This window comes from Xenopus tropicalis, chromosome 7 (genome assembly GCF_000004195.4).
Source record: "Xenopus tropicalis strain Nigerian chromosome 7, UCB_Xtro_10.0, whole genome shotgun sequence".
Lineage (NCBI taxonomy): Eukaryota > Metazoa > Chordata > Amphibia > Anura > Pipidae > Xenopus > Xenopus tropicalis.
In genome coordinates this window covers 30,174,728-30,186,931 of record NC_030683.2, presented here as the reverse complement: position 1 = coordinate 30,186,931, position 12,204 = coordinate 30,174,728, and the positions used below count along the sequence as shown (strand labels likewise).

At 42.6% G+C, this 12,204-nt stretch overlaps 1 protein-coding gene across 2 annotated transcripts in view; it reads right to left on the bottom strand.

Moving 5' to 3' along the window:
- Positions 1-7,985: 7,985 nt before the first annotated feature.
- The window catches only part of tlx1 (T cell leukemia homeobox 1), a 12,617-nt gene continuing 8,398 nt past the window's right edge, over positions 7,986-12,204 (bottom strand). The window contains exon 3 of one of the 2 annotated variants that reach the window (XM_002936769.4): positions 7,986-10,767. In XM_002936769.4, the coding sequence (XP_002936815.1) occupies positions 10,545-10,767 (223 nt within the window). In that variant the 3' untranslated portion in view covers positions 7,986-10,544. The remainder of the gene's footprint in view (positions 10,768-12,204) is intronic. The other variant, XM_002936768.4, reaches the window with a different exon arrangement.

Below are 12,204 nucleotides of genomic sequence, written 5' to 3'. Positions count from 1 at the left end.
GCGCCTGATCAAAATCTGCCTTCAGTGCTGAATCGGCAGAAGGAGGTAGAAATCCTTTTGTTTCTACCTCCTTATCTGCCGTTTCAGCTCTGAACGGTTAGTGGCCGATTGTACGATCTTTCGTGCGACCAATGGTCGCACAAAAGATCGGAAATCACCACGTGTGTGGCCACCTTAAGACCAGTGCTGTCCAACTTCTGTGCTACTGAGGGACAGAATTTTTCTGACCTACGTGGTGGAGGGCCGATAATGGAAGCTAGGAGTGGAAAGTGACATTTTGTTTTACAGTGGAGAACTTGTTGGGGAAGCTAACGCTCCCTTGGTTATGGGCCTGACTGGCCAGGCGCCACTAGACAACCCCGGCACCCACCTCTCCCCAATCCCCAGATGGATGCACAAATAAGCCCAGAACCCTGCAGCTACACAACCCTGAGGTGTTCGATTGGACCTGCACGTTAATGTTTTAACGCGGACTCCTGAAAGTGACACATTTTGAATTCTGAAAGTACCATGGACAATTGCACCCTATTTGCAAACATGCACACATGCAATGGCGATGCATTAAGTACAGTTGTGTCAGGCACTATAAGGCTGCAAAAATGCTGATTGTGGGTAAAAAAACTTGCATCTACAAAACTGCTCTTTTCTTGCTGAACTGCAGTGTATATGTATTATATTAGTTGTGTGGCTGTTTAAGGGGGTTAATAAAGGGGTGACTAATACTTACCATAAACACTCGGCAGTGGTTATTCTGCACAGACCCTTAATTTATTTCTAAATTCTCTTATTAATAAAGGATAAGGATTCTGATGAAAGAAGACAGGAGGAAAATAAATGCTTGCTCGCATATACCCCAAGCCAGTGCAGTTTTCTCCTAACAGGAACACCAGCCCGGGGTATCAGGTAAGTGATTACAATCGCTGGGGGTGACTAACTTTTGGCACCCCCTAGTGATTTAGCCTTTCCTTCTTCTTTAAACAGGAGCTCCCATATTATTTCCCCTGCCAAAATAAAATAAACTTCCTTCCCAGACACGAATGGCAAAAAATTGCAAAACAGTCATGAAAAGAAGCATTTGCATTCATTTACCCTGCAGTGCCTCTTGAATGGACGGACCTCTTAAAAGCGTGCTCTGATTCTGCTCCGAAATAAAAACTCTGTAGAAGCGTATCAGTGCTGTACATGCAGCCATACATGGTCACTCCACTATAATGTGCAAGTCAAGGTTTTCTTAATTGTTCACTTTCACACTAGAAAAGTCAGGTTATCATTACATATTAATTACCATTAATTAGACAGCAAACTGCTAGATATGTACATCATTCAGAATACATTTATCAAACATTCTGCGTATAAATTCTTCATGGTTCCGGCTGCCAGCGAGTATACCACCTGTAATTCTCATGGCACGGGGTCCTGATTTTTAGAAAACAAATGCCATTCATTGTTGTGTCTCCGGCTATTGTGTTTGTCCTCACATTCAGTTCACACACTCTCAATGTGAGATGCGTTTTTTTGTACAGAGAGAAGCTGTACAAGTAGCAGATGACAGCTCTGTCTTCCTTGATGACAGCATCTTAACAGTGAATGGAAGGCAGGTTATCTCAAGTCACAGCTTCAAGCCTTGGGCAACAGACACAGGGTCTGGGTTCATTAACCATTCAACCGCTGTAAGGTATTTGTTTGCCTAACTGGCCTTTGGCTCTGAGCAGTTCTGAGCTGATAATTGGGCTGTGGGGGAAAATCTGTATTAACTGAAATTAGCCATTATCTCTAAATACAACATATGGTCAAAAAATATATGGGCAGTTTTCTAGAGTAGGCAGGGGTGTAACTATAAGAGAGACAGAACCTGCAACTGTAGGGGGGCAGTGGGGCACTTATAAACATTTAAACAATAACTTATATACAGATTTTAGTGACCCTAAAAAGTATGAGAACCTTAATTCACCCGAGTGCAAAAAAAGTGTCAGTACAAACACAAAAGTGCAGCAATGGTGCAGTGACTTAGCCTTAAAAAAGGCTAAGTACATAGAGATTCCAGGGTCACCTGGCCAAAAGGCACAAAATCCAAAATGTTCAGACCTGTTATGTCCAAAGACATCGACAGGCCGCCTTGTCCCCGTGCTCCCAGTCAAAAAGCCCACAGGTGGCAGGGGTCATCAGACCTGCTTTGCTGCAATGCTATGGGGGGGTCCCTTTATTATTCTCCTCCAGTCTAAAGGAATGTAAGGGCTAAGGAACACAAAATGTACTTCAAAAGACGTCCCAACGCCTTTGCACCCACAGCAGAGCAGAGTTTCGGGGTGAAAAAGGACCCTAATAGCCACACAGCTCCCCCCCTGGATCATTGCACCTAGAGGTCTATTGCACTTGATTCTACAAAATGCTAGAAATAAAATCATAAAAAGAGTGTGCAGCCCCAGCCCATCGGCTGGAATATAAAAATTTCTTCATGCCTAATGTCCAATAGGCTGGGGTGTAAGGGCAACAAATGCAGAAGAAAGTGTGATGTATGCAAAGTGCCAGTATCCAGCGGTGTCTGATCCCTGATCAGTTACCCCAGTGGTGCAAATCAGCCACATATCCTTTGGCTAGAGAATCAAATCCCCCACCTATTGGCTAGGATGTACACCCCCCCTGATAAAAACAGATACTTAATCTTAGCGAAAAGGCCAATGGCCCAGTATGTGCCACTGAAACTAAATTACAGATGCACGAAAGTTTACCAGTTGCTCAGTCATCTTGCTGTTACCCTACATACAGAGATTACTGATTAATTTGGGTTTTAAGATATTCCACTGTAATCAACATCAAAAGGGAGGACACATTGGTCTCTAGTTATTCAGCGTTAGGAAAACTGGGGGGCATTTATAAACACTGGGCAAATGTGCACCTGGGCTGTTACCCATGACAACCTATTGGATGTTTAATTTCATTGTTCAGAGTGTGGTTGATTAACAGTATTTAGACCCTCCTTAAGATTGTACTGCATTCATAAATATCTATGTAAAATTTACAGTGCTGTGCCTTGACCTGAGTCCATGAGGATATATTTTTACCAGGAAAGGCTTGCACTGCTCATTTTGTGCTCTGGGGACTGCATCCCGCTCTGCCTGAAGAGAGCAGGAAGTGATGAATGGAAGAAACAGTAGTCCCCCCAGGCTGATAGTACATACAATATCATTTATCTTCATTTATTTGATAAATGTTATATTTATATGTGTAAATGTTACAACATGCCCTTTCCTACAATGACAAAATATTTTCCATTTTTAATTATTTTGACAGCTATACCCAGTAATATAGATTCATCCGATTGTTAGAGCCTAACCCCAGCCTTTCCCTAAGATCTTGTCTACAGATAATAAGCACCCTGCTCCCAGATAGTGTTATCTCCTGATTAACCCATCAGATGCTACTGCCACTGAGCTCTTGCTTTTGATATTCTCTATAGCACAGATGCCAATCTCAGGGATTGATTTACAAACACAAGTATCTAATTGCAAAAGTACACTTGCCAAGTCTTTAAAAAAAATAGGAAAATTAAAGCTCAAATTAAAGCTTAAATGTTTTTAATGAATTTCTATTGGCAAATGTACTGGTTAACACAAATATTCATCTGCCCTTTAGAGTTCATCCAGTACTGCTGAATGGTATCTTCCAGCTAGCCTTTGCCTACCAGTGATGATAGGGTAGGCAGTGACTGGTGATAAAGGGAAATGTCTTAAAGTATCTTTAGTGGTGGTGTGGCCTGGACTCCATTATTTATATAAAGTAGGGCTGTCTATATTATGGCCCATGATATACTGATACCGCCTACTAAAGGCACCTACTCTCCCTACTATATCTGCTATCCCACTGCCACAGTCCCTTTCAGAGGCTGCTATCCCCACTGCTACTATAGGCACCATCTCTCCCTACTATACCTGCTATCCCACAGCCACAGTCCCTTCCCAGAGGCTATTACCCCCACTGCTACTATAGGCACCATCTCTCCCTACTATACCTGGTATCTCACAGCCCCAGTCCCTTCCCATAGGCTATTATCCCCCCACTGCTACTATAGGCACCATCTCTCCCTACTATACCTGCTATCCCACAGCCACAGTCCCTTCCCAGAGGCTATTATCCCACTGCTACTATAGGCACCATCTCTCCCTACTATACCTGCTATCCCACAGCCACAGTCCCTTCCCAGAGGCTATTATCCCCCCACTGCTACTATAGGCACCATCTCTCCCTATTATACCTGCTATCCCACAGCCACAGTCCCTTCCCAGAGGCTATTATCCCCACTGCTACTATAGGCACCATCTCTCCCTACTATACCTGCTATCCCACAGCCACAGTCCCTTCCCAGAGGCTATTATCCCACTGCTACTATAGGCACTATCTCTCCCTACTATACCTGCTATCCCACAGCCACAGTCCCTTCCCAGAGGCTATTATCCCAACTGCTACTATAGGCACCATCTCTCCCTACTATACCTGCTATCCCACAGCCACAGTCCCTTCCAAAAGGCTTTTATCCCCACTTCTACTATAGGCACCATCTTTCCCTACTATACCTGCTATCCCACAGCCACAGTCCATTCCCAGAGGCTATTATCCCACTGCTACTATAGGCACCATCTCTCTTTACTATACCTGCTATCCCACAGCCAAAGACCCTTCCCAGAGGCTATTATCCCACTGCTACTATAGGCACCATCTCTCCCTACTATACCTGCTATTCCACAGCCCCAGTCCCTTCCCAGAGACTATTATCCCCCCACTGCTACTATAGGACCATCTCTTCCTACTATACTTGCTATCTCACAGCCAGAGTCCCTTCCCAGAGGCTAATATCCACCCACTACTACTATAGGCACCATCTCTCCCTACTATACCTGCTTTCCCACAACCACAGTCCCTTCCCTTCCCTTCCCCACTGTTGTTTTGTGAGGGTCATAAAATATTTCTGTAAAAGTCTCTGACTGATTTTACATGACACTGGAATGTATTTTGCAGGCTAAAGAACTTTTACATGTTTTGGTATGCAGAAACCATATAATGATGTTAACCTGATAGCAGTTACATAATGTTGAGGAAACTAAGAAAATAACTAGGTCCAACCTCATGATCATGTTCCACAGGAGCCTTAGGATGAGTGGGCTGTTTGGTGGCGGTCATAGAAGTACAGAGCAATTAGAACATGCTCTGTACTGTAGTGGGTGATTTGAGATGAAGACCTGCAGAACTGATTAGGCACAAAAGTAAACACACTGCAACAATAATTAGGGCTCTGTCACTAAAGAAAACATTTTACAAGTATTGGGGAGAAAAAAATGCCATGTTGATAAACTATTTATATTTTTGACATATAGTACAGTGTTCAAAAGTTTTTCTCATTACAGCTTCACTATCATGTCACTATGTTTCCTCTAGATAAGATTTCACAAGTTATTCTTGAGGAACAATAAATGTTGGGCATACTAGTATTATGCCACCGACAGCTAAAAACTGAAATTCTGAGGGCTTTGCCCCTTTATTTTGAGAATATCCTACCCCTCCATTTCTTGATGTAATAGGTATGGCAGCCCTGGCTCATGTAGATAAACAAGAATTTGAAGATTGCATATTACTATATCACTCAGCATAGCCCTGTCTGGTCTAATAAATTCGACTAAGAACTAGAGAGACATTTCTGCATTTAACCAGCTGGGAGTTGCAGAGGAGCATGCTGGGAGATAAGATAAAGTGACATCATCACTGAAGGCTCAGTCTGATAGGCTGCTGCTTCCAGTCATGTTACATTCCTATCCTGTCTGTTTTATGTTCATAGGTCAGGAATGGACATCGGCTCTTCTGTGTTTCCTGAGCAGCTAGCAAGTGTCGCACAAGGGATCCATCAGCAGCCTAGCCCAGCACTGACAGATTAAGGGCCTAAAGAGCCCAGAGCTAAAAACATTACATTAACATTTATTTATAAAGCGCCAACATATTCCGCAGCGCTGATGCACCTATTTAACCAGTATAGGTAAGGGATCTGTTATCTGGAATCTCATGATCCAGAAAGCTGAGAAAAATAGTATTACCATTTTACATATTTAAACAAGCAAACGGAGTATTTACTCTGAATTATTATATACAATGCCATTGGCTGCTTGCTCGTCACATGCCTGGAGGAGGGCTACAGAGGAGGGGAAATGGGTGCAGGGTGTGCAAAACCCATAACATTCCAAGTACTTAAACTCCAAAATTTGCAAAAGAAAAACTTTCATTTTATTTACAGATTTTTTTCACAAATTTGAATAGATAACCTGTGTAGTTGCTTGTAAATTGCAGCTGGGATAAACTGTAGATAACAAAAATAGGTGGTATGTTGTTAAATAAAGTATAAATAAATTAGAATACAGTATGTGCTTATCTGTTTTCTAGCCCCCTCTGTAAACTCATTTTGGGCTTAGCATGTAATACCGACGTGTAAAAGCTTGTCACATGGGATTTACTAGATCAGCCTACCTTGGGCAACTGTAGGGTGCCATGACCCTGTGTGGGGAGTTATGTACAGGGTCAGACGGGCACCCCTCCCTCTCTGCAGGGGGATATGCAAAATTGCTTTGATTTATTAAACTACAATATGATAGCACTGGGGTTGTCTTTTTAAAATAGAAAATGTGGTTGCTCCATGATTCTCATTGCATGGGTATGGGGTAATGAGCCAGCCGGGGAGTGCAAACCCACCACTAACAATGTCTTTGTGTGGGTGCAAGCAGGAGTGTTAGCTCAGCCCCACAGAGCATTGGGAAATCATAGATACTTGCAAGAGGTTGCAGCTGTAGTTTAGTAACTGTAGTTTCACTGCAATTCCCATCATCCTCTATCAGCCAGCCAGTTCTATCTGTTGCAGTTCAACAACAGCTTAATACCCTAAGGCAGTGCTGTCCAACTGGCGGCCCGCGGGCCGCATGCGGCCCGCGACCCCCCTCTGTGTGGCCCCCCACCTGTCTGGCTGCTTTGATGGCTAACCTTTGTGTATTACCTTTAAATGGTATCAGTACTGAGATTAACTGCCCCCCTGCATTGCTCACACCTCAGATTCAGGCTGTAATCCCCCTGTATTGTTTAATCATGTAATCCCCTGTACTGTTCACACCTTTTAATGCCTTCATTGTTTTCCCCCTGCAGTGTTCACACCTCAGGCTCTGGCTGTAATCACCCACATTGTTCCACTGTTCACACCTCAGACATTCCCTCTGACACATCCAGCATTGTGTCACTGTATGCTGCCTGTGTGTGCAATAGGGCAGGCATAGTATGGCACACATAGGCAGGGGAGGGCAGGAATAGTATGGCACACATAGGCAGGGGAGGGCAGGAATAGTATGGCACACATAGGCAGGGGTGGGCAGGAATAGTATGGCACACATAGGCAGGGGGGGCAGGCATAGTATGGCACACATAGGCAGGGGAGGGCAAGCATAGTATGGCACACATAGGCAGGGGAGGGCAAGCATAGTATGGCACACAAAGGAAGGGGAGGGCAAGCATAGTATGGCACATATGCCTCCCCTATGCTGCCTGTGTTTGCCATACTCTGCCTTTCCTATGCTGCCTGTGTGTGCCATACTCTCCCTGCCCTATGCTGCCTGTGGAAGGTGAACCTGGCAGGGGTTTGTTCCTGGAGTTTGGCATTTGGGAATAGTTATTATATGGTCCCCAAGGGGTGTTATTATATGCTGGGGGGTTGCTGTGCTATCCACAGAAGAGGAGGAGGCATATCGATTTAAGTGTATGACATAATATAATTCTTTCATATATAAATTAAGGGTGATATCCCTTCAGTGAGCACCAACCATTGGGTTTTTGCTGTGTTGCCACCATTAATGTGGGGATGGTCTTAAAAGCTCTTGTGATAGCATGGGTGTAGTTTGAAGTGGGTGTGGTTTAAAAAAGGGGAGTGGTCAAAACTGGCTTCCATTATCGGCCCTCCACCATGTAGGCAAGAAAAATTCCGGCCCTCGGTACCACAGAAGTTGGACAGCACTGCCCTAAGGAGTTCTATTCATGCTACTTTGTTCTCAGCCCTGTCAACATTAAAAACAGTTTTTCCCCACTACATATTTCTACATTTTCATTGTTTGGACCTTGTGGGAACCTCAGACCTCCCTTACCTGCTACTAGCTCTTTGAACCAGTCTTCCTATGGCACAAAGCAATATCACTGGGTTAGTATTGCAAAGGAACATGCAAAGGAGCTTAATCACTGCAGTTCTCTCTCACATCATAGTGCTCAAAATTCCTTGTGTGCCATAACCCTTACAGCAACCAAACTTTGCTTGAAACACTTCTGTATATATTTCATGTTAAAGTGTGCATTAGAGAACCTTGCCATTCTTTAAAATAATCATGTTTATAAATGACTGAAAACTATATTCCTATATGTAAACTACACATTACATAGAGTTACATGTGCTTCCAATAGCAAACCAGTTCTATTCAATGTTCAACTGCTGCCTGCTCCCCACACTGACCTCTGGGCATTAATGTTCCCTCTACTTCATTTTTCACTATGTGCACAAAAAAATATTTTGTACACACATTTTTAACTTGTGCGCGCTTCTTTTAAAGACTATTTTCTCAGGACAGAATAAATACAAAATCTTTAAAAATTCTTTTTGTGCACCACAATTAGTTGTGTGCACTGGCCTAAAAATTTGTGTGCACGGGCACAAGCTTACAGCATAGAGGGAACATTGCGGTGGGCATCTGCCATGACAGGCCCAGATTGGCAATCTGTGGATTTTAGAAAATGCCAGAGGGGCTGCTGTAAGATGCCATAGACAGTCACTATTTATTGGGCTGGTGGGGGCTGTTTGGGCCTCTGTGTACTTGATATTCCAGGGCCTATTTTGAATCCCAGTACAACCATGCATAAATGGGCTAAGCCGGCAGCTGTGCTGTGTGCACCCTCGTTGGCTGAGTTCCTTAGTCCCTTGGTGCCCAATAGAAAGGGGCATGGTTTGGAGTAGGATGTGGGAGCAGAAAGCTGTGAACATAAAACTTACAAGTCTGAAATATATATTGCATAGCTCTAGGTATAATTGGAAGTGGGTCTCAACTCTAAGCAGTGTCGGACTGGAACCCCAGTGGCCCACCAGAAAATCTTAGACCATAGGCCCACTCTCCAAATTATTTTTCCTCCTTTCCTCACCCAACCTCTTTATTCTATTATTTTTAATTACATGCTAGCATCTATTCTTCCATCTATTTCTCCTCTTTGTTCCCATTCATAAATAGGGAATGTCCATGAAGTAGGCTAAATGGTTAAGAGCTGGAGGGCACACTGACCCCTGGGCCCACCGGGAGTTTTCCTGGTATCCTGGTGGGCCAGTCCGACACTGACTCTAAGCAATGAATACACTGTACAGGAGGCCATTAGTAACTTGTAACCCATTCCCCTAAAAAGCCCAGTACTCAAGTTAACTAGCACCAAGAGTAGCAACAGGATGCCTCAGAAAGGGTCCTGTTAGGGCTTAAACAAATGTTTCCAGGGTAATGAGGCAGTAATACTTTTCCTCCCTGGCCTCCTATTGATTGACTGGGGGTCAAATATCTAAATTTGCCAATTTTTCTTCTAAAATTACTGGAAACTGTCAATTCAACTGTCTGTCAGGGCTAGTTTTGTGTTTAATTCACATTTGTTCTGTTGTGGGTGGGACTAGAAGAAAGATGGCCTCTTACACAATGCCTTTCTAAAAGTATGGAATATAGGTTCACTAATGCACACGCTTTCAAGGCTTTTAAAGTACAGTTATGGTTAAATATAAGAAAAATGCTGTGAGAAATTCATAATTCAGAGTTACTGAGCTAGCATGAGTATTTGCCATAGAAAGGAGGAAATAATTGAAATTGCTAGAGAAGTGCTTCAAATGTAGATAAATTCCCCTTTTCTAAGGTACTATAGGGGCAGTGTGTGTCTGTGTTCAAGTAAGAAAATACTGTATCTGAGCAGGTGCAATTACATGAAATTTTAACCAAATGCCTGTGTTTGAATGTAAAGTCTTTGTCCCTTGATGACAAATTTTGTTTTACAGAAAAGAGGTTTGGTGAATGTAACTCCACCGTTTCCATAATGAAATGCTGCTGTGGCAAAGTTTATAAATACCATTTCTAATGTTCTTTCAAAATAATATATTTGCTTTCTGTGCGTCCGGGATGGCTGTGAACCATTCTCCTGAAATAATCTCATCATAAATATAACTGTCTTTAGACTGAACTCAGACTTGCAGGATAGGAAACCAGAACTAGCGGTCCGACGATTCCTTCATTGCGCCCAGCGCTGTGTTTGCTCACAGACCAGCTTCTCTCTGGCAGATCTGATTGCGCCACAGTCTTCGATCCCAAACGGAGAAGGGGAGTTATACGACCAGGCCTGCCTTTTTAGGGATCAGTTTCCCTAATGAGCCTGATCATGTGGTTTTTATTTTTTATTTCTGCATAAAATGTAGAAATAGTCTATTTTGTCAAGTCCTTTTGTGCAGCTGAGTTGCCTTTGAGTCATTCACAGGCAGAGGCTACTGAAGTGACGCTGGTTATTTTGGACATATCGTCTGACCAAGGCTGTAGGTTCTGCAGGGCATAGAGGGAAGAGTTGTGGAGGCAGATGGGGTCCGGCTGGAGGGGCTGGTTTATAGTTTTCTGAAAAGCCTCCTGTTGGAGCTGCAGGAGGATCCTGTTTGCCTGCTGCCTCTCTGCCTCCCGTTCCTCTGCTGTCTGTCTCCTGGGCACATAAAAAGAAGAGAAAGTCAGGGATACCCAAAAGTGTCATTCTATTGCTCCCTTAATGAATAAATAATTGTGCTGCATCACCCAACATCCTTTTATAAGGTGTGAAATGCATGCTTCTACATGGTGCTAAATAATGTCTCATAACATGACAGTATATTATAAAAATGATTTACCCCTTAAGGGCACATAAGTCACTATAAATGCACTCAGTTTGCAGCCTTTATTTTATACATTAGTGGGTGTATAGTATTATTGTAGCAAAAGTCACTCTTCAACTGTTTTACTTAACGAATAAAATTAAAAATATTGTTTCATGCACTACAAATAATAAAAATATTATTATTTGTAATTATAATAATATGACAGGTAAGCTAGACAAACATCGCTGTGCCACTTGCAGATTCAAATCCCTGCTTAAGGGTTTTTTTTACCCATATATTTAATTAAATGACAAATGCCATATAAATTAGTATATGGTGTATAATACATTATTAGCATTATTTACATTTCATCTGAATGCGAATTGCCTGTTTCCTTATGTGTACAAACTACGGTTATATCTATGTAATATGGCAGCGTCTTTTAAACAGGCGCAGGGATGGAGAGGCGCAGCGCAAGGGTGGAGAGCAGAAGGGATAGAAAAGCGCAGGAGTAGAGCATATGTAATGGCGATAAAGTATATATCTCCTGTTCATAGGGACAACTAATGGATTTGCTGGATAATGGCTTTGGTTAGTCAGTCAGAAAAAGGTTGACTTGAACTGAAAGATAGAGGTAATTACTTGTGGTAACACTGGCTTGATGCTGCTACTGCATTGTTGGCTATTGTTGGGCACTGTGGGACAAATATTTCACTTTCCCCTTTAGGGATTGAGTCCCCTCCGCTATCATAATCCTTGGTTATATTTATAGCTTTTGATTGCTGTATAATTACCAGATGCAAAACAAGGTAAAATATGCAGAAAGTGGGAATATTTTATGTGAACATAACAGCACTATTGACGTCTTGTAAAATATTACATTGTCCTATTAAATGGAATGTCTAGGTATAGGAAATATGCTATGATGCTGCGTGTCCAGCAGAGTGGAGGGGGGGTCAGAACAATTGTTCATTTCCTATTGTTTAGATGAGCTCCTGATTGCTGACTTCAGTCCTGTTGTAAGGCTAACTGCAAAAGGCAGGGGGGGTTCACTCAGTGGCATTTATTGGGCACAAAGAGGGATTAAAATATCCAAGACTAAAAAAATGTTTGAGTTCTGTACAGGGACTTTTTCAGTAGACTTAGTTTTTCTATGCACTTTCATTTTTACTATAAACTTGTAACCAAGTCTTGTAGCCCATAGAAACCAATCAGTACGATTCCTTTAAAGGAAACAACTGTTTGGTTATTGTGAATTGCTGAACCTGAAGTAAACTTTGTGGGCATTG